The 21385-nt window shown below is 36.2% G+C and overlaps 1 protein-coding gene across 1 annotated transcript in view; it reads left to right on the top strand.

Annotated features, from left to right (window-relative positions):
- Positions 1-20405, top strand: part of LOC123516671 — a 161554-nt gene extending 141149 nt beyond the window's left edge. Inside the window, exons 16-23 of the mRNA XM_045276273.1 lie at positions 134-290; positions 3682-3934; positions 4212-4425; positions 5885-6017; positions 7282-7411; positions 8736-8861; positions 16259-16401; positions 18645-20405. Coding sequence (XP_045132208.1) covers positions 134-290; positions 3682-3934; positions 4212-4425; positions 5885-6017; positions 7282-7411; positions 8736-8861; positions 16259-16401; positions 18645-19943 — 2455 coding nt within the window. The 3' untranslated portion in view covers positions 19944-20405. The remainder of the gene's footprint in view (positions 1-133; positions 291-3681; positions 3935-4211; positions 4426-5884; positions 6018-7281; positions 7412-8735; positions 8862-16258; positions 16402-18644) is intronic.
- Positions 20406-21385: the final 980 nt, after the last annotated feature.

The raw sequence follows: 21385 nt of genomic DNA, 5'->3' as shown, positions 1-21385 counted from the left end.
ACTATTATTCCAAAATTTATGACAAAATTTATCTGCACTGGGAAAAGACCAAATAGATAGAGTACAGTTATCTTAATAATTAATTTACACTTCTATGATGAAAAATTATAATAATCACAATTTGTTATTACAGATCACAGCATCTGATAGTTGAAGCAAGGCTACTGAACTCATCATTGGGAGAAAGCATCATGTTCTCTGCTAGCCAGGAAGGAAGTGACCCATCACTATCACACTCTAGTCATGCACCCAACAGTGATATGAACTCATCAGTACCTAGTCAGAAATTGGTAGGTTTTCCTCAGTATCTTCTCTGAATAAACTAATAGTCCAATGCTGCTGGTTCTACAACTTTTATCAAATATTCATAGTGTATATAACTTTTCATACACTTCAGAAACACTTAACCATCTAGTGTGTACAATTTTTCATCATTCTATAACTTTTATCAGTATGTGATCAACATTTTTTTCTAATTATTTTAATCCCAAAACATCTTTACCATTTGCAATATGAGGTGTTGCGTGACGTAGGGCAATAAGCGCCAAAAACAAAAAACGGAGAAAAACGCGGTCAAATTTTTGCGACATTTGGAATGCAATAGCCCAGCAACAGATCAAGCTAGAGAGTTGGGGTTGGTCTTAAAAGAAAGCTTAGAATGTCTATTTTGTCTGTGTAAAATCAAACACATCATCTTGCCATAATATGAAAGGATTAACGGTGAAATTATTTTTTAGCTGTTTTTAACAGTGTTAAATCAGCGAAAAATGTGGTCATCGGTTTATATCTCAGAACTGTGATAAGTTATTGAAAAAATATTATACCATGCATAAAGTAAACATCCTAAGCTTTTATTTAAGACCAATCTCACCTCTCTAGCTTGATCCGTTTTTTAGCTATCACATTCCAAATGTCGCAAAACTTTGATTGCGTTTTTTTCCTCTTGTTTTATTCAATCATTATCTTACTATAGTGCTTGAAACATGACTCCAAACCCACACAATCATAATTACATCCTAGCAAAATACAAAATAACAATAAAACACGATAAGAAAAATCTTCAAAATCGCAAGAGAGATTAAGAGGAGAAAAAGTAGAGTAGAAGACATGAAAAAAGGAAAAGAAATATGCCAAAAGGATTCATGTATTTTCGTAATGTTATCTAAGCCCAACTTATAACAACCATCCTTGCATGCAGGCCCTACCTCATGCTTTTTTACAACTTTCCCTGTATCTCAGCTCACGTATTCTTGGCCGGTGTTCCGTTTAGTTTTTGCCACAATTCTCTTCCACTCACTAGGGCTAGGGCCTGTTTTGCGTCGTAATAAGCCCCCTTTGGCAATCCCCTCACCACTGTTAGAAGCCATCACACGGTATCTGCTGACCAATGTTATAAAAAAAAAAAAAGTTAATAATCACGGGGCTTGCGGAGACAATAGCGTAGACTGGCTTGGCTGGTGGCAGGCCGCAGGCAGCTGGGGATGTACGGCAGGCAGTGATTGGCCGAGGCAGAGCTATGCGGTACGCTACGCAGCAAGGGATTGGTCACTCGGCTTGTCGCTTATCTCCTCTTGTGAAGGCTGGGTTGATGCATGGCGGACGGAGCTACAGTATGGAGAAAAGTTAATGTTACGTTATGGGATTTTCGACCATGAAGGCGTTGGCGCTTACACCTAAGTTTGGTACCGCTGGAAAGCTGAGACTCTGGCGAAGACAGTGCTATACATAACTCAATTTCGTCTATGGTGGCGCTTAACTTCCTCAGTCTCGCAACGCCTCATATGCTTTTAATGTACCTTTTTACTCATAATAAATCCATATGCATACATGTGTAGACTTTGTTTTTTGCCATTGAATCCAAAATATACTAATATTTCCAATTTAAATTAACACTAACAATTTCCAATTCCTGACGTCGGAAAGTGCTGAAAAGCTGACAGATTCGCCAGATAACTTAATTTAGCATATTCAACTCGGTATGCTGGAAAATTTTTTTTACGTCATATATGTGCTATCAAACTAAGTAATAAATTATTAGGAACATCTCTAATCAGCTTCACCGAGCACAGAGAACGTAATATGGCAAAACGAGCCAAAAATGCTTGGTTCATGGTCTCAGTTTTGGAACACTTCATCACCTTGAGTGAATTACATTATTTTCAGTAAGCAAGCACATTTCATTGGTTCAAGTTAATTAATTAGCAATCAAATCCAGAAAATGTGACGAATATCAAATAAACACAGTGTTTTGATGCAAAATCCTTGTATGACTTCAGTGAAAGATTGTCCGTTCCGTATGTAAACAACATCAAGCAGGTTTCTACCTGCTCTCCACCGGTTATAGGCAAACAGTTCAGGGTCTGGATGCGATGTTGACGGTCCTTTGCACCAATCTATGAAGTGCTTTGAGCAGATAGCATGGTCCTTGGTAGCTCTCCACGTCGGGCCTTGTTTACATCATGTCTCCCATAATCTTCCTCGAGCCGCGTCTTTCTTCCTGGGAAACACAGTCCATCCTTTCACGCTTTGGTTTTTCTTTTTTTGATATAGAATTGCAGTCAGCTACAGCACATGTATAAACCGACATTCTGTTCCAGCTCTAAGAACACTCCACACTAGGGTGACCAGATTTCTGAGACAAATTCCGGGGACATTTTCAGTTCAGGGAGGTAAAAACATGTAGTGTTTTTGCACTGGAAAAACTAAAACAGGGACACTATCCGTACCATTTCTAAACCAGCAATCAAAAGTTTCTCTCGCCTTATTTACCCAAGTTGCAAAGAAAAAAAAATCTACCTGATGAAATATCTGAGATCATGAACACTCATAAGCTGTTAAAATGTGTCCGCTATGCATTTCACCATCTTCACGGAAACTAAGGCCTTTTCCTTATTCTTGACATTCTAAAAGAGTAATGATAAAAGGACATAATTATCATAATCAAAATGAGTAGTTTTTTTAACGCATCAAGTGATCTTTCAGTTACAGAAAACCGGGGACAGCAGTAGCCAGGGACAGGTCACTGAAATCGGGGACTGTCCCCGGAAACTGGGGACGTCTGGTCACCCTACTCCACACGAACTTCCAAACAACCGCGGGCAGCGGGGTTGTTTTGGTGTTTTGAGAGGACTCGGTGTTCCCGAGTTCAGTTAGTCTTTTCGGTTTGATATGCCTTCGGCTGCAAAAATGTTGCTCTACCAAGATTATTACAGAATGTATTCCTTTGTAATATTTAGAGGAGAAACAGTGCTCTCTGTTGAACTATATAAAAAAATGTTTCAAACCAAATATGTAGTTGAGACTAGTAAAAAATGCGAGAGCATTGAAACCGCGACTGTGAGTATTAAGCTTGTAATAACAGTTTTGTAGAGTGTGTCTTACCAGATCATATGGATAATGTTAGGATAAACACTTGGAATTAATGTTTTGCAGTACAAAGACTCAATACCTCAAGATTTATTATGATATGAATTTTAGAATGTGTGTCTCTTGCGAGCTGGCTGGCTGTATACTGAGTCGCGTATTAAAACAGCCAGTGATCAATGGCAACCCAAGAATATCCGACGTCAGGAATTAAAACCAGTAAACACTAATAATTTTCAGTGTAGTCCAATATCTTTAGAAATTGGGAGTTATCTTACTTTTGGCATTTTTTTCATGTTTTAATCTTTCCTTTTCCAGAGACCATACATATCCTTACCACCTCAAGCTCTAGAGTTGGCTGGGACAAAGAATGTGCGATTAGAATTTGTATCTTTTGCAAATGATAAATTCTTCCGGAGTCAACAAGCTTCAGGGCTACCAGTAATTGCTGCCAAAATTACCAATACTGAAGTCAGCAATCTGAGTCACCCAGTCTTGTACCACATTCCTTTGGCAGCCTCTCACACTTCAGAACTTGTTCATCCTGTATGTGTGTTTTGGGATGAAAAAGGTATTGTTGAAGCCCAAATTTCTGTACATGAAATAATGCTTATAGTACTTTTTCTTACCTCAAAACTATCCATTTCTTTATGAAACCTGATATTAGTGCAGAATGTAATACTCAGTATGTTTTGAGCACCAGTGATTCCATACACATTAATATTTTGTTATATCAATACTGATAGTTTAAATCTAGTCCATTTTGGAGAAATATATCTTTATATATTTGTGCTCCTTGTCTATATGGGCACAATAATTAGTTATTTTTTACTCTTTTTCAATTAAAGAGCAGGAATGGTCAAGTGATGGCCTCAACATGGTGCAGAGTGATGGGAAGATGTTTTGCCAGGCCTCACACCTGACTGCATTTTCAATATTACTGGACCCAGTGCCTGCACGCAATGGCTCTCATGCTAAAACTCTGTCTATCATCACATATATTGGATTAATCATAAGTACAGGAGCACTTATAGCTACAGTTGCAACATATGCCTTATTCAGGTAAAGCTTTATATATATATATATATATATATATATATATATATATATATATATATATATATATATATATATATATATATATATAAAACTTGCAAGCCACTGTTCACCTACTCACTGAGTGGCCCTTCCCCCTTTTTTTCATTTCCTCTCCTTTTTTTTCTCTTGTCTCAAACCTCTCTCCCTGCCCTCATCTTTATCTGTCAATAGATAAGGAACAACAAAGTGAAACATTGGTTTCTCTCTTCCACTCATTTATTTTATATCCTTTCATACTCTTTTTCACTCATACCTTTTTAATTTTTTATTCTAAATTTCAGAGAGAGAGAGAGAGAGAGAGAGAGAGAGAGAGAAATGGATGGATTAAAGGAAGGAGGGCAGAGAGAAAGAGAATGAGAAGAGTTCTGACCTAGACAGAATATACTGTATGTATATTATGTATGACATCAGCAGCATTAGTTAAATGTGCCTTATATTTGTCAAAGCAGCATAAAATTTGGGCTGATAATGCATAAGACTTACGATGGTAAGAATTGAGACTAGATGCAAAACTCAAGAGGGTATTGTATATATTTATTGTGTTATGTCAATATTTATGGTGCAGATGTGCTAATTTAAATATACATACATGTATAAGTATTTTTAATTGTGGATTTTTTTCTGGTTCCCTGAAACGAATTAATTTTTCCCTTAAATTCTTTGATCATCATAATGCACATTTGCCATGATAAATGCTACATGGAAATAAATCATGTTCATTGTTGTGTACTCTACTGTACTATATCTTTTAATTATGAAGTTATTTCCATTCTGCTAACCAAAACATACTTTTTTTAATCATGGAGTTATCTTTTGAATATCTTAGTTATATGAGTTACTTTAATGGCCTATTTAGTATGCTATGCTCATAACCAAAACAAATCGTGATGAAGGTAATGATTTAAGATTTAAGCTTCTGCACATTATATTTATTTATAAATGCTTTTTTATCTTTACAATCTGACTTATAGACCCTCTTTTCCTTCTATGTCTCTCTGTCCCAAACATTTTTTTCTCTCATGGAAAAAATTATGTGTAGATAAACAATTCATGTGAGTGAAGCATCATATAGATTAGTCTTCTTTTGTCCACATCATAATAAAAGACTCCTTTCAAGCCACTATTTCAGTGATGTCAATTTTGGTGTATGAAATCTCTCCATGTGTCATTGGCTTTACATCTGGCCATGATTCAGTTGTCTCTAGCTTATATCCTTGAGTTTTCAATATTTTATTGATATATTCAAATGCCAGTCAAATTTATCAGTAAGTAATCTGTACATACCTTCTGTGATTATCTTTAGCCTTTTTGGTCATTGGCTATCTTTTTTATTACTCCCAAGTTTTTTTCTTATTAGCAGTTAAATTTTCTCACTGTATATGTTTGTGTGTGTGTGTGTGAAAAATTATCGTTCATTCTTCAGAACTTTGAATCGAGACCGCAGTGGTAAAATTGTGATGAACTTATCCCTTGTCCTGCTGCTACTCAACATTGTGTTCATCATTGCTGCCAATCTCAAGCCTCCTTCAGTGGCCTGCATGGCGCTAGCTGCAACAGTAAGGCTGTTTTAAAAAGTCGTTCGAAATGCCAAAATAAGTTTATTATAGTGTCAAATGCATATTAATGCGTACTAGTTAGTACCAAAGTCTTCTGATGATTAATTTTAAAGTAATGGTGTAGAAGAGAGCAATACAATGGTACTTCTGTATACATCCTTTTTTTTTCCAGGTGCTTGTATTTAATAAAAAAGACATACAACTAACAATTTTTTTGCTTATTTATTCATTTTATTATTGAGTGATTTATTGTTTATTTATTTCTTTTAAGTTATTCATTTTGCTTTTCATTTATATTTTTTTCATTTATTTACATATATCTATTTTTACAGTGGAGACTCAATACTCAAAAATAATTTTTTCCTAAAAGTTCGACTATTGATACCTATAAATCAGGTAATTCGTTCTAATCTTATCAAAACCAAGTTTATAAAAATTTCAATGTTTATGATACATTTTTTTTTTATTTGTACATATCGTAAGTGAAGGCTGGTGATTCATAACTTACAAAAGGAGGGGAGAAGGATGAGGAAGGGGAGGGAGGTCGCCGGAGGATGAGTCACCATCCATGAAAACGTCTTTGTAACTTTTCTTCTGATGTGATTCCTGTGAACCCAGTAATGGAGTGCTGTGGCTCACCAACACTTGCACTCTCACCAGATTCCTTATTTTCATCACTAATAAGCCTCTTCGGTGCCATCGTAAGTTTCTAAATGAAAACTACTAACAGAACACAGAAGAATGATGTTTTTCTCAAGACTGCGGCAGGATGTGTACCAGCATCCGGTGTACCGGCATTACCAGTAATACGGTATCAGAACGGTACAGTGGCGGTTGCAAGAAGGGAGATAACAGAGCTTTGTGTACGACCAAATGTGCGGCCGTTTGATTACCAGATATTTGCACCACAAATAAGCCTTTGGTGTTAATGTAAGTTTATAAATGAAAAACTAGACAGAATGCAGGAGAATGTTATCCTGATGACCATGGCAGCACAAGTCACAACTGGTGGAGGGGAAAGGGGGATGGGGGACAACAGGGAGCCTTTTTTTTTATAACCACGTGTGTGGATGTTCGACTATCAGTTTTTTTTTTTTCTTTTTTTAGTATTATATTGAACTTTTGCGTTCGAGTATTGAAAAGTTTGAGTATTTAGATGTTTGAGTATTGAGTCTTCACTGTACTTCTTAATCTATTATATCTATTGTTTGTTTCATTTAGAAAAAAGAAGCATATAACAAGTATTTTTTGGTATTGTCCTCAGCTTCATTACCTGGTAGTGGCAGCCTTTGCTTGGATGCTGGTGGAAGCAGCCAACATGTACCAGCTCCTCATTACAGTGTTTGCCTCTGCTGAAACTCATTTTATGGCCAAACGTGTTGTTACAGCTTGGGGTGAGTTATTCTTAAAGTATTTATTTTTAAAGGTCATTTAAACTGCCATCTTCCAAATGTTGTAATTCCTACATTATTCAAGTTGCTTTGCTTTGATGTTGTGAAAAGATGTCACTGCTTGCAATGGTTTTTCAAATTTATGTATTTTGTCAGTCAGATTACCCATATGTTTGGGAAGCCATCATCTGCAGTCAAAAGGAAATATTTTGAGGCTCCAAAATTAACTTACTTTCATATATATATATATATATATATATATATATATATATATATATATATATATATATATATATATATATATATATTCAGTTTCTTAGTTGCATTTAGTACTCAGGTAAAGAAAAATATTGAAATATGAAGCAAAGTGAAATCAGGTGCCACATTCCAGAAGGGGCATATATGCAGTATTTGCATTTTGAGATATTGCACGTTCAAGTAAGTATTGTTATTTTAATGTAAAATGTAAATAAACCATAAGTATTATAATCATGATATTCAGCTGGTCAGTATCTATTTTTAAAGCTTATTTGAGTTTGTGTTAGTTTGTTTGTTTGTATATTTGTTTGTTTGTGACCCTCATTGTTGCCAAACCCAAAATATGTTAATTATGTAAACTTTGAGTCTGTTTATAAAAACTAGTTTATAATGTAAACATACTGTGAAAGTTTCAGCAATTTTTATCCTTATCCTGATTTTTAATGAATTTTTGTAAATGAAAAAATATGTATACATTTTGATTCGACAGCTTATTGTTCTACCTTTTGATGTTGTTGGAGTATCAGGCTTTTACACCGGTATCACTCAAGCTCATGGTTGACACTGTACTCCATGTATTTATGCGGGAAATTATAAGAACGTTGCATGAATAACACGTGTATGAGATTTTAAAGGCAAGCCTGCATTGTGATGGCAGGAGTGGCCTTGATTGGTGCACTGTGTGTGGCTGTAGGCGGGGATGTGTGGCAGCCCTGTTCCCCTATTGGCAGACCTTACGCCTCTGTGGCACGGACCCCATGACTTAACATTGTGTTTGTTACTATTTTCATGCTTTGGTAATGGGAACATAGGGTGTTAGTTTTGCCTGGCAATTACTTCCACATGAATACTTCATCCCTCTAGTTCCCTGATCAGGTGCTAACTCAAAAAATAGCAGTTTGCGAGCTACACCCCTCTGCCATGCAATGCCTCAAATGTTAGAATTTAATTTATCAAAATATCTGATATGTCATGTCTGAAGAAAGTATGAACTTTTGCAGTTTACTATTGCCTTTTGTTTAATTACATGTGATGAACATCCATATCAATATTTTAACACTGTTTTCAGGAATTCCTGTAGTTTTGGTGGTAATAGCACTTGCTATTGACAAGGATGTGTATGGAGATCCTGCCCATGGCCACTGTGTCATTAATCCCATGTCCAATCCAGCCGTCTATTACTCCACCTACTTGGGTCAGTATTGCAGTGTGCTTGCGTATTTATGATGGAAAATCATGTATGAATGCATTTTATAATTGGTATAGAGTCACAGTCTATAGCCTTAGATAAATTGTGCATTTATTCATGTTAAATTGCATCTTTACATTTAGTTCTTCATCTGTAACAAAATGTAAACCTGAATACTTAAAATATTGTCTCCTCAAGTGATTAAATATTTAGAATTACAGTAATTTATTTGATACATTAATAAGGATGTATTGTATTTTCTTGAGAAATTTTAATGTAAATAAATATGACAATGCATAATCTAAATAGACTGTCACCAGTAAGATGCATAGTAGTTCAAAACACTGCAAGTAACAGCTAATGAACATAAAAGAAAGAATATTGTTACTGAGGTGGTTTGTTGTTATCTTGGGAGAAGGGAATAGAAAGGTAGCGCTTGGTTACTTTCATCTACTTCTCTACTTTATTCACTTAATCTTCAGATCCCTCAGATACATGTTGACAATACTGTCTGGGAATGATAGTTAAATGTATGGTAATTAGAAGATAGGAAACAGATGTTTTGTTCTCTTGCAGCACTCACAAACTCATCCCTGCACATTTGAATCATTGTACATAACCATACGGCTCAGTTGTATTAGCAGGATAATGCAAGAAAGCACATATTTTAAACTTCACTTTTTAAATTTATTTACCTTGGACCAAGATTCATATCATTGGGTTTTTCTACCCATATAAAGAAAAATGCCCATCTTCTCATCTCACACCATCAGTTCCATGTATATTTGATGCTTGTGTGACATGACCTCCCCAAATATATATATATATATATATATATATATATATATATATATATATATATATATATATATATATATATATATATATGTGTGTGTGTGTGTGTGTGTGTGTATTTACCTAGTTGTAGTTCAGGGCCTGGGCTTTATGCTCGTGTGGCCCCGTCTCCATATCTACACTTTCTTTTTAAACTATGTTGTTTATATATACGAGAAAAAGTATTGGCGCCAATACTGACCCCTGTGGCACTCTGCTTTCTACTGTTCTCCACTTGGACTTCATATCTTTAACTATCGTCTCTATTTCTCTCCCCCTCAAGTAATTTTTCATCCATCTCAATGTGCTTCCTTTTAAGCCACCCTTCTCCTCTAACTTCCATAGTAATCTTTCATGTGGCACTTTATCAAACGCCTTTTTTAAATCTAAATAAATACAGTCAATCTATCCCTCTCTCTCTTGTACTTTATCAACTATTCTAGAGAAGAAACTCAGTAAATTTGTTACACATGACCGATCTTTTCTAAAACCAAATTGGCTATTTGATAATAATTTGTTGTCTTCAAGAAACTCAATCCATTATTTCTTTATTATTCTTTCACACATCTTGCATATTACACTAGTTAGTGATACCGGTCTGTAATTTAAAGGTTCTTCCTTCCTTCCACTCTTATATATGGGAACCACCTCAGCTCTTTTCCACTCCACTGGCACTGTTCCATTTTCTATTGAGCATTTTATGAGGTTGTATATAGGATTTGCTAGTTCTTCTCTACATTCTTTCAGTATTCTGCCTGAGACTTCATCCGGTCCCATTGCCTTTTCCTCATCTAGTTCCGTCATCAACTTTTTTTATTTCAAGCTTGGTTACTTTAATCTCTTTCATACAGACAGTCTCTCTATTACCCTGTGGTCTTTCAAATTTGGATTCCTTAGTAAAGACCTTATGAAATTTACTATTTAACAGTTCTGCCATACTTTTTGGGTCTTTCACCATCCCGTTCTCTCCTTTTAACCTTTCTATTGTTTCTTTTTGTCTTATTTTTCCATTTATGAATCTGTAGAACAATTTTGGTTGTTCCTTACGTTTTTCGACAATGTCCTTTTCATAGTTCTTTTCTTCTTCCTTTCTCACCTTAGCATATTCATTTCTTGCTGTTTTGAAGTTTTCCTTAATTTCTGGATTTCTGTTTCTTCTCCACCTTATCCATGCTCCATCTCGTTTCTCCTTTGCCCTAGCACATCTTGCATTAAACCAATCTTTCTCTCCTTCTTCTTTAGGTCTATATTTTGGGACATATTCCCTGACTCCTGTTTTGTATATTTCCAAAAATAAGTTATATTTCTCTTGAACCGTTTCTGAGTGTGTGTGTGTGTGTGTGTGTGTGTATTTACCTAGTTGTAGTTTTACAGGGCCTGGGCTTTATGCTCGTGTGGTCCCGTCTCCATATCTACACTTATCCAATTTTTCTTTAAAACTATGTACACTCTTTGCTGACACCACTTCCTCACTCAAACTGTTCCAAGTCTCAACACATCTCTGTGGGAAACTAAATTTTTTAACATCTCTCAGACATTGTCCCTTCCTTAGTTTCTTACTATGCGATCTTGTGCTTCTAAAGTCATATTCTTCTCTCAGGATCAGTTTCTCATTATCCACTTCATCCATTCCGTTAATCAATTTATAAACTTGTATCAGATCCCCTCTCTCTCTTCTCTGCTCCAAGGTTGGTAGATCCATTGCCTTTAGTCTCTCCTCATATGCCATCCCTTTAAATTCTGGAACCATTCTTGTAGCCATTTTTTTGTAGTCTCTCTAATTTTCTTATGTGTTTCTTTTTTATGGGGAGTCCACACAACTCCTGCATATTCCAATCTAGGTCTTATTTTAGTACTTATCAATTTCTTCATCATTTCCTTGTCCATATAGTGAAATGCTACTCCAATATTCCTTAGCAAATTATACGTCTCTCTGAAAATTCTATCAATATGGCTTACCGGTTGATTATTTTCTTCCATTGTCACTCCCAAGTCCTTTTCCTTTTTTACTTTTTCTAGTTCTACTCCATCTCCCATCTTATAGATTCCCACTGGTCGTCTTTCACTTTTTCCCATTTCCATGACATGGCTTTTGTTCACATTGAATTCCATCTCTCATTTTTTGCTCCATTTCCAGATCTTGTTTAAGTCTTCCTGTAGTATTTCACAATCCTCTTTTTGTTTAATGACTCTGCACAGTTTCACATCGTCCACAAACAGATTTATGTAGCTGTTCACTCCCTCTGGCATGTCATTTATATATACGAGAAAAAGTATTGGTGCCAATACTGACCCCTGTGGCACTCCGCTGTCTACTGTTCTCCACTTGGACTTCATATCTTTAACTATCGTCCTTATTTATCTCCCCCTTAAGTAATTCTTCATCCATCTCAATGTGCTTTCTTTTAAGCCACCCTTCTCCTCTAACTTCCATAGTAATCTTTCATGTGGCACTTTATCAAAAGCCTTTTTTAGATCTAAATAAATACAGTCAACCCATCTCTCTCTCTCTTGTACTTTATCAACTATTCTAGAGTAGAAACTCAATAAATTTGTCACACATGACCGACCTTTTCTAAAACCAAATTGGCTATTTGATAATATTTTGTTGTCTTCAAGAAACTCAATCCATTGTTTCTTTATTACTTTTTCACACATCTTGCATATTACACTAGTTAGTGATACCGGTCTGTAATTTAAAGGTTCTTCCTTCCTTCCGCTCTTATATATGGGAACCACCTCAGCTCTTTTCCACTCCACTGGCACTGTTCCATTTTCTATTGAGCATTTTATGATGTTGTATATTGGACTTGCTAGTTCTTCCCTACATTCTTTCAGTATTCTGCCTGAGACTTCATCCGGTCCCATTGCCTTTTCCTCATCCAATTCCATCATCAACTTTTTTATTTCAAGCTTGGTTACTTTAATCTCTTTCATATAGACAGTCTCTCTATTACCCTGTGGTCTTTCAAATTTGGATTCCTTAGTAAAGACCTCATGAAATTTACTATTTAACAGTTCTGCCATACTTTTGGGTCTTCCACCATTCCGTTTTCTCCTTTTAACCTTTCTATTGTTTCTTTTTGTCTTATTTTTCCATTTATGAATCTGTAGAACAATTTTGGTTGTTCCTTACATTTTTCGACAATGTCCTTTTCATAGTTCTTTTCTTCTTCCTTTCTCACCTTAGCATATTCATTTCTTGCTGTTTTGAAGTTTTCCTTATTTTCTGGATTTCTGTTTCTTCTCCACCTTTTCCATGCTCCATCTCGTTTCTCCTTTGCTCTAGCACATCTTGCATTAAACCAATCTTTCTTTCCTTCTTCTTTAGGTCTATATTTCGGAACATATTCCCTGACCCCAGTTTTGTATATTTCCAAAAATAAGTTATATTTCTCTTGAACTGTTAATGAGTTTTCCATCTCCTCCCAGTTTACGTTTTTAAAATAGTTCTTGAGATTCTCAACATCAGCCTTTCTGTAATTTAATCGGTCTCCTTTGTATGATTCATCTCTATCTTCCTTTCCTTCTTCTATATCCATTTCTAATATTACATGGTCACTCTTTCCCAATGGGCACTTGTATCTTATATCATCATTAATTGGTATATCCCTTGTAAAAACTTGGTCTAATCTTGCTGGCTCATTGTTTCCTCTGAATCTTGTGTTTTCCTTTACTCTTTGGACCATCAAATTATCTATCATTAGGTTCAGGAATCTATCTCCCCAGGCATCTTTCCCTATACCACTTTCATAATTTTCCCAGTCTACCTCCTTACAGTTGAAATCTACCAATATCACTTTTCTCCTTTCCTTAATGATTCTTGTAAGACTCCTTATTGTGTCATCTATCATGTCTCTATATTCTTGGTTAGTCCATGAGTTTGTTTTTGGTGGCACATATGTTCCAATGATTGTTAACTCCTTTTTTGTTAATATGCATCTTAACATACAGTATTTCTGATTTTCCTTCCCCAAACTCCACTTGATTTACCACTATCTCCTTCCTTAACATCATGACTCCTCCTCCTCCTTTACCCACTCTGTCTCTCCTCCATATATTATACCTTTTATCTATGTTTATTTTTATTTATTTTTATTGCTTCATTTAACTTTGTTTCCACCAGGCATACAATATCTGGTTCTTCTTTCTTTATGTAATCTCTTAATTCTAATTTACTAGATAAAATCCCATCTATGTTTGTATACATCATTTTTAATCTCTTGTTCTTATCATTTTTAGTTAAACTTGCTTAATTTTTTTCTCTTCTTTCTCTTTTATATACCATTTCCTTATCCTGTCTCCTATAATTCTCCAAAAAAATGCCTTCTTTTCCTCCTCTGATCTTTCATTATTTTTTTCTCTTGCTTTTGCCACCAGTTCATTGTGTCTTCCTTTCCTCCTCGTTTCTATTTTTCTTTATATATATATATATATATATATATATATATATATATATATATATATATATATATATATATATATATATATATATATATATATATCTTTGCAACCTTCTGTTTCTCTGAGTTTTGTTTTTCAATATAGTACTTCTGCTGCTGCTGCTTGTGATTTTAGTAATATCTTAATTGGTCTCACTGTTCCTTCTTGATATGGTCCCATTCTATGGATTTCTTCTACTTCCTCTTCTAAGTTCTGTCTATCCTCATCATTTAGATGTTTTAGTAGGTCTTTTACCGATTTCATTTCGTCTTTTTCCCTTCTCGGTTTATATTTAACATTTTTTTCTTTCAGTCCAAAAATAATTACTCTTCTTTTTTTCTGCAATTTCTCTTACTAAATTTTCTTTTTTCTTGAGGACTCCTATCATTTTGCTTGTCATATTTTCATCTCTTTCTTTTAACTGTTCTTGAAATACTTCTTGAAATGATTCTTTGTCTTTCTGTGTGTGTGTGTGTGTGTGTGTGTGTGTGTGTGTGTGTGTGTGTGTGTGTGTTTTCACTGTTTGATCTGCTGCAGTCTTTCACGAGACAGCCAGATTTACCCTCAACGAGCTCAGACCTCATTATTTCCGATCTTCGGATAGGCCTGAGACCAGGCACACACCACACACCGGGACAACAAGGTCACAACTCCTTGATTTACATCCTGCACTACTCACTGCCAGGTGAACACTACGTGAAAGGAGACACACCCAAATATCTTCACCCGGCCAGGGAATCAAACCCCGGTCCTCTGGCGTGTGAAACCAGCGCTCTAACCACTGAGCTACCGGGCGTGTGTGTGTGTGTGTATTTACCTAATTGTATTTACCTAATTGTAACATACGGGAAAAGAGCTATGCTCGTACTGTCCCGTCTCCATATCTACTAATGTCCAGCTTTTTCTTAAAATCATGAATATTCCTTGCGTTGACCACTTCCACGTCTAAACTATTCCATGCTTCCACCCTTCTATGAGGGAAGCTATATTTTTTCACATCTCTCCTATAAGTGGCCATTTTAGTTTTTCCCATGCCCTCTCGACATTCTTTCATTCCACATACACAGATCTTCCCTATCCATTTTTCCATGCCAATCATCACTCTGTATATTGCTATCAGGTCTCCCTTTCTCTTCTGTTTTCCAGGGTCGGAAGTTGCATTCTGTTCAGTCTGTCTTCATAAGTCAAATCTCTTAAGTCAGGCACCATTTTTGTTGCAGCCCTCTGTACTTTCTCTAGTTTCCTTATGTGTTTCTTTAAGTTCGAGCCCACTGTATTGTTGCATATTCAAGCCTTGGTCTTATCATTGCAGTAATTATTTTCTTCATCATTTCTTCATCTAAATATATGAACGCCACTCTTATGTTCCTCAATAAGTTCAATACTTCTCCAATTATTTTGTTTATATGTCTCTCTGGCGATAGGTCATTGGTAATTGTCACCCCAAGGTCTTTTTCTTCATGACTGGTTTTTATGTCTTCATTTTCTATCTTGTACATACTCCTGATTCTTCTTTCACTCTTGCCAAACTCTAATTTCTTGCATTTTGTCGTGTTGAACTCCATTTGCCATGTACAGCTCCATTTCCATATTCTGTCCAAGTCTTCCTGGAGTAGTTCGCAATCTTTGTCACATCTCACTTTTCTTAACAATTTTGCATCGTCTGCAAATAGGCTCACATAACTGGACACCCCATCCACCATGTCATTTATGTAGACCGCGAACATTACTGGTGCCAACACTGATCCCTGTGGAACTCCACTCTCCACCAAGCCCCATTCTGATGGTCTGTTCTTAATTATTGTTCTCATTTCTCTTCCTATCAAAAAGTCTTCCATCCATTTTAGTAAACTGCCATGCACTCCTCCTACCATTTCAAGTTTCCAGATCAGTCTCCGGTGTGGTACGTGTGTGTGTGTGTGTGTGTGTGTGTGTAATAGAATTCATTTCTTCTGTCATAGATATTGCACATGCATAAACATCCACATGGTGATACCCATACAGGTCAAGATTGTTAACCGTGTGCTTCTGCTGTATACCTATTCACTGCTAGTAAACAGATGCATTTTATGAAAAGATTAAGAAAGATTTAACACCCTTATCACCATTATGAAAATATATTCCAGGTCCTATATGCCTTGTCCTGCTGGTGAACTGTGTGGTGTTTGTCTTAGTAACACGAGTTCTATGTCAACGTCGGCCACGCTCAAACAGGCATAGGACAACATCTAGCACCCCATCAATGGAGCTACCCATCACTCTGGCACAGGTGAGACTGAAGTAGTACATGTACTTTTTCTAGTGTGAATTTCTTAAATTTGAATATAACAGTAGGCAAAATCAATGCAGTAGAACCTCGAGTCACGGTCAGCCTGACTTAACAAGAAATCCAGAAAGCTCTCACTTAGCCATATTTTTGCTTTGTCTTGCAAGCTAAAATTTGAGTTATGAGCTAGCTTCAAGTATGCCACCACTACTTGGCGCAGTGACATCTAGCCTCCAACCTTTTCAATTAACTTTTTTTTTTTTTTTTTTTTTTTTTTTTTTTTTTTTTTTTTTTTTTTTTTTTTACTGTGGAAACACTTCTGGTGTTGCACTTTTTGTGCATTTAAATGGCAAATTTTTTGTCTTACCATTGGTCCTAAGCAAGTGGCACTATATAATGACATATGCTTAATTCAGATCTAAAGCATTCTGAATAGGAGGATGAAACAAACCTCCTTGGACAGCTATATTGTGAAAGAAGAAATTCAATAAATTAGCATATTTGATGGCATATAGGATGCACTCTTTTCCCAAAATTTGGCTCAAAGAAATTGTCCTGCATCTAATGTGCAAAGTTGAGACTTCCTGTAGGGTTATCTTCACCCTGAGCATTGTCTGTGGTTTTTCCTTTATAAGCTTACATTAAAACCAAAGTCTTATTAGTGGTGAAAATATGTGGTAATCAAACAACCACATGCATGGTTGTAAACAGAGCTCTGGCCTCTCCCTCCCTGCCACCACCAATGTTCCATTCTGATACCAGATTTTTTTTTTTTTTTTTTTTTTTTTTTTTTTACATTAAGGCCTATAGCACCTGTAGGCACACTTGAAGAGTGTATGGGAAGCGCTGTTCAGCTTCCGCCCATTAGTGGCGCAGGCAATTTTATTTATAGTGGTACACATATTAGGGCCCATATCACCCCCGAAGCTCATCATGGGTGTAACCACCTAGAACCTGGGTATCATGGTGACATGTAGGTAACTTTAAACCACTCGACAAATGGCAAAGTGTTTAAGGCCGTACGTGGTGGGATTCGAACCTACGTGTGGACGTCTGCCCGATCCCACTCTCACCACCTTATCCACTATGCCACCGGTAAAAAATTTCCGCTATACCAGATACTGGTGCGCATCCCAAGTCCTGCCGCAGTCTTGAGAAAAACAATGTTCTTCTGCATTCTGTCGGTAGTTTTTCATTTAGAAACTTACAATGGCACCAAAGAGGCTTATTGGTGGTGAAAATAAGTAATCCAGAGAGAGTGCAAGTGTTAGTGAGCCACATCCCTCTACTAGTGGGTTCACAGGAATCACACCAGATGTTTTTATGGATGGTGACTTGTCCTTTGATGACCTCCCTCCTCCTTCTCACCCTTTTCCCCTCCTCTTCAACGTTATCCATCAGCAGCTTTCACTTACGGTATATACAAATCAAAATTATAAAAAAAGAAATACGTTCAAATATTTATAAACTTGAGGTTTTGCTAAGATTAGAATGAATTACTTGATTTATAGGTATTGATAGTCAAACTTTTTGATACTTGACCAGCCATTTGGAATTAATTCAATTTGAGTATTGAATCTCCACTGTATTTGTTATTTAAAAATATATTTTTCTTACCTAAAAACTTGTAAAAAAAAATATGGGGTGCTTTTTCTAAGGCTGGAACAGATAAATAGCATTTCAATTAATTACAGTAGGGAAAATATTTTTTGAATTACGAGCAAATTGAGATACGAGCTCCATTATGGAATCGGTAAAACTTATATCTCAAGGTATCACTGTATATGCATGCACTATTTTTGTAGCTAATAATAATCTGTACAAAATACCCTTCATCTTTTATGGTCCACTCATAGCAGCAGGTGTAGGGCAGAGAACAGTCTCATTATGAAGGGGCAGGAGTAAATCAGTAATGCTACTGTAGGACCTTGCTATGGAAGTTTGTTGCCAACTGTGCCAATGCCTAAGTAAATGGGCTATAGCAAGGTTGTCCACGAGACTATCCCTTTTCCACCAAAGGGCAATTTCTCAGATGATTTAGTGTGTGATTATTAGTTTTCACCAAAAGCAGATATTTGAAAAATTAAGAATCTGAAATATTCATCACTATAAAGAATATTGTTAGTTTAAATGGAAACGTCCCTTATTTTCCAAATCTAGATCTTATCTTCTCTCTCAATCACGAATATATATCAATAAATTATCCTTTTTTAGGTTACATATTTACATACATCAATATTCAACAGGTTCGAGGAGCTGTGACAGTTGTGGCATTGCTGGGAATCACATGGGTAGCTGGTGCATTAAGTATTGGTGGTGCCCGACTTACACTGCAATATCTTTTCTGCCTGACAACACCTCTGCAAGGATTGATTATTTTCATTGTGCGTGTGGCTCAAAATGCAGAGGCTCGAGCATCTTGGGTAGCGTTGCTCACCACACGAACTCTCCGTCGCCGGCCTGCTACCCATACACCTTCTACCCACACTTCTGATCACAGTCATTCAACTTTGTCAACTACTAATACAGCAAGGAATAATCATTCATCTACACACACAACCTCAACAAAAGTTTCACTCAGAACTTCTGCTAAATCCATTGCCAATAACCAGAGAAATGGCTCTATTAAATCCTTGAAAACTAAAAATGGAACCATAAGCAATTATTCTTCAAAAAATGAGAAGGGTCATGAAACTGATTCAGTTATGGGTACAATCTTTGCACGGCTATTCATGCGTCTAAGCAACAGTCCCCATACAAATGGAAATGATAATCCTTCAAACTCAAAAAATATTTCCAAGATAAAGCCAGACTTAGCTTCAGTAACTCTTCCTGAACTAGAATGTCCAAGTAGATTAAACCAAGAACAATCCTATTTTTGTGAAGCCATTCCAGAAAAGTCACATCGCTCCAGCCACAAGAACAAAGCCATGCATCGTCCTCAATCACTTGTGCTTCTACGCACAGACAGTCATGGCAGTGTAATGGCCACCCAATCATCCACTTTGTCATCTCAGGATTGTATTAATCCTCAGTTTCCTCTACTTTCTTCTAATTTTCTGCCTGAGGAATTGATGGAAGTTGGAATTCCCTCATCAATGGTACCAAGGAGATCTCTTGGCTCCCTTATGCTTACTGCAGGAAGCAAAGAGGGAGACGATTCATCGTGGCACTTTGTGAGGCCTCCACCTGATGGCCACAGCAATCCAGTTAGTGAAGGGGAGAGTGTTCTTGTGGAAACTAACCACAGTGCTGTAAGTACGAGTACAAAAGGGGAGGGAGATTGTGAGAAACTCAGTTCTAAAACAATGGAAGCTAGTGAATCAAAAAGCCACAATGGCTGCATTGTTCTCTCTGGACAACGAGTTACAACAAATAACTCTGCCATATCTGTAGGTGGAGGAAAGACTGTAGCTCCAAATCTTACCAGAGCAAACAGTGAACTTCATGTGAACTCATCACTTATCAATCATGCTGATTTGCGACGTTCTGCTTCAGTGTACACATTAGGAGAGTGGGAAGATCCAAGATCATCAATAGTTTAATTGATTTGTTACCTCATGTTAATTAATTTTCACCCAAAGAGTTGGAACTTAAAGACAATAATGTGAAGTAATGTTGCATTGAAAATGAACTATTTGCAATTATGATATTTGCATGTATAACTGATATGAGTGAATATTATCTATAAACTATTTATTATATATTTTAGGAAACTATAAAGATATTGTACTATCTTAGGTTTTTGCAACATGTAAGGGTCAACGCTAGAAAACTTGAATAATTTGTGGTTATACTGAGTGTGCTGTTTTTTGGCCTTATGCTGCACTGTTTTGGTCAAGTAGTGGCCCTGTTTAGCTTCATTCAGGAAGATATTTCACAGTTCCTTCTCTACTCCACACAGGTAATGCTAACCTGAAGAACTCTTCAGCATCCTAAGGCCTTATTTCTATGTATATAATTATATATAAATATATTATATCTTAATAAAAAAGTAATTGCAAGAAGGAATGTGTTTATGATATCTAAAAGGTGTACACAAAATTGATAAGATAACTGAATATTGAATATGTATTTTCCATTTATTTACTTTTATTTATTGTATGTATTTACTCTTGATTTATTTACATATCTATGTATATTTCATTTTTGTTGTACTTATTTATTCATTTTTGTTTATTGTATTCTACTTTGTTTTATTTTATTATTTTTATTTTATTTGTTTATTATTTTTCATGGTAACTGTTTATCCACAAGGCAATTGTCCAGCCCACTACACATGGCAGGATAGCACTTCACTGTTCTCAGTAAATAGGTAAACTGCTCATGTTCCATCCATTCCTTGTATCTGCTGCATATCTAATTATTCTTATTAATTTGTAGATCTCTAACTTTACATTATGCTCTTCTTGAGCTTAACCCCTTCCTCAGCAGAAACGAGTATACTCGTTTTCACTAAATGATCCGTTTTCAGTCGTCGACGAGTATACTCGTCTAAAATTTGATCTTCAAAAACCAGCTACAGACGTATATATTCGTTTTCACTAAATGTTCCGTTTTCAGTCGTTGATGAGTATACTTGTCTAAAACTTGACCTTCAAAAACCAGCCACAGATGTATATACTCGTCGATTCTGAGCCTTTCTAAGCCATTCTACGTGTGAAACAAGTATTCTCGACAAATCGTACACCTGGCAGAGGCGACAGGGTGGAGCGATGGGATTTTAAGGACGCTCTTACTAGACTTGCTCCGGCAACCACTGTCGTCGCATGGGTGTTGTTTTCATCCACGTTACCACTCATTTTTTTGTACCCTTTTCAAATAATTTACACCACAAATGTTTAGTTCTGAGGAAGGTAGTGAATATGAACCTTCCCTCAGAAGCTTGAATACTTCTGATGACACTGCCAGTTCATCAGACAATGAATATTGCTCGACAAGTGAGGAGGAAGAGGAGGGAGGTGAGGGGAGAGCTTGGAGTTTGTAG

The sequence above is a fragment of the Portunus trituberculatus genome, chromosome 41 (assembly GCF_017591435.1).
Source record: "Portunus trituberculatus isolate SZX2019 chromosome 41, ASM1759143v1, whole genome shotgun sequence".
Taxonomy (NCBI): domain Eukaryota; kingdom Metazoa; phylum Arthropoda; class Malacostraca; order Decapoda; family Portunidae; genus Portunus; species Portunus trituberculatus.
Note: the sequence above shows the minus strand (reverse complement) of the source record. Positions and strands in the feature narration are given on the sequence as shown.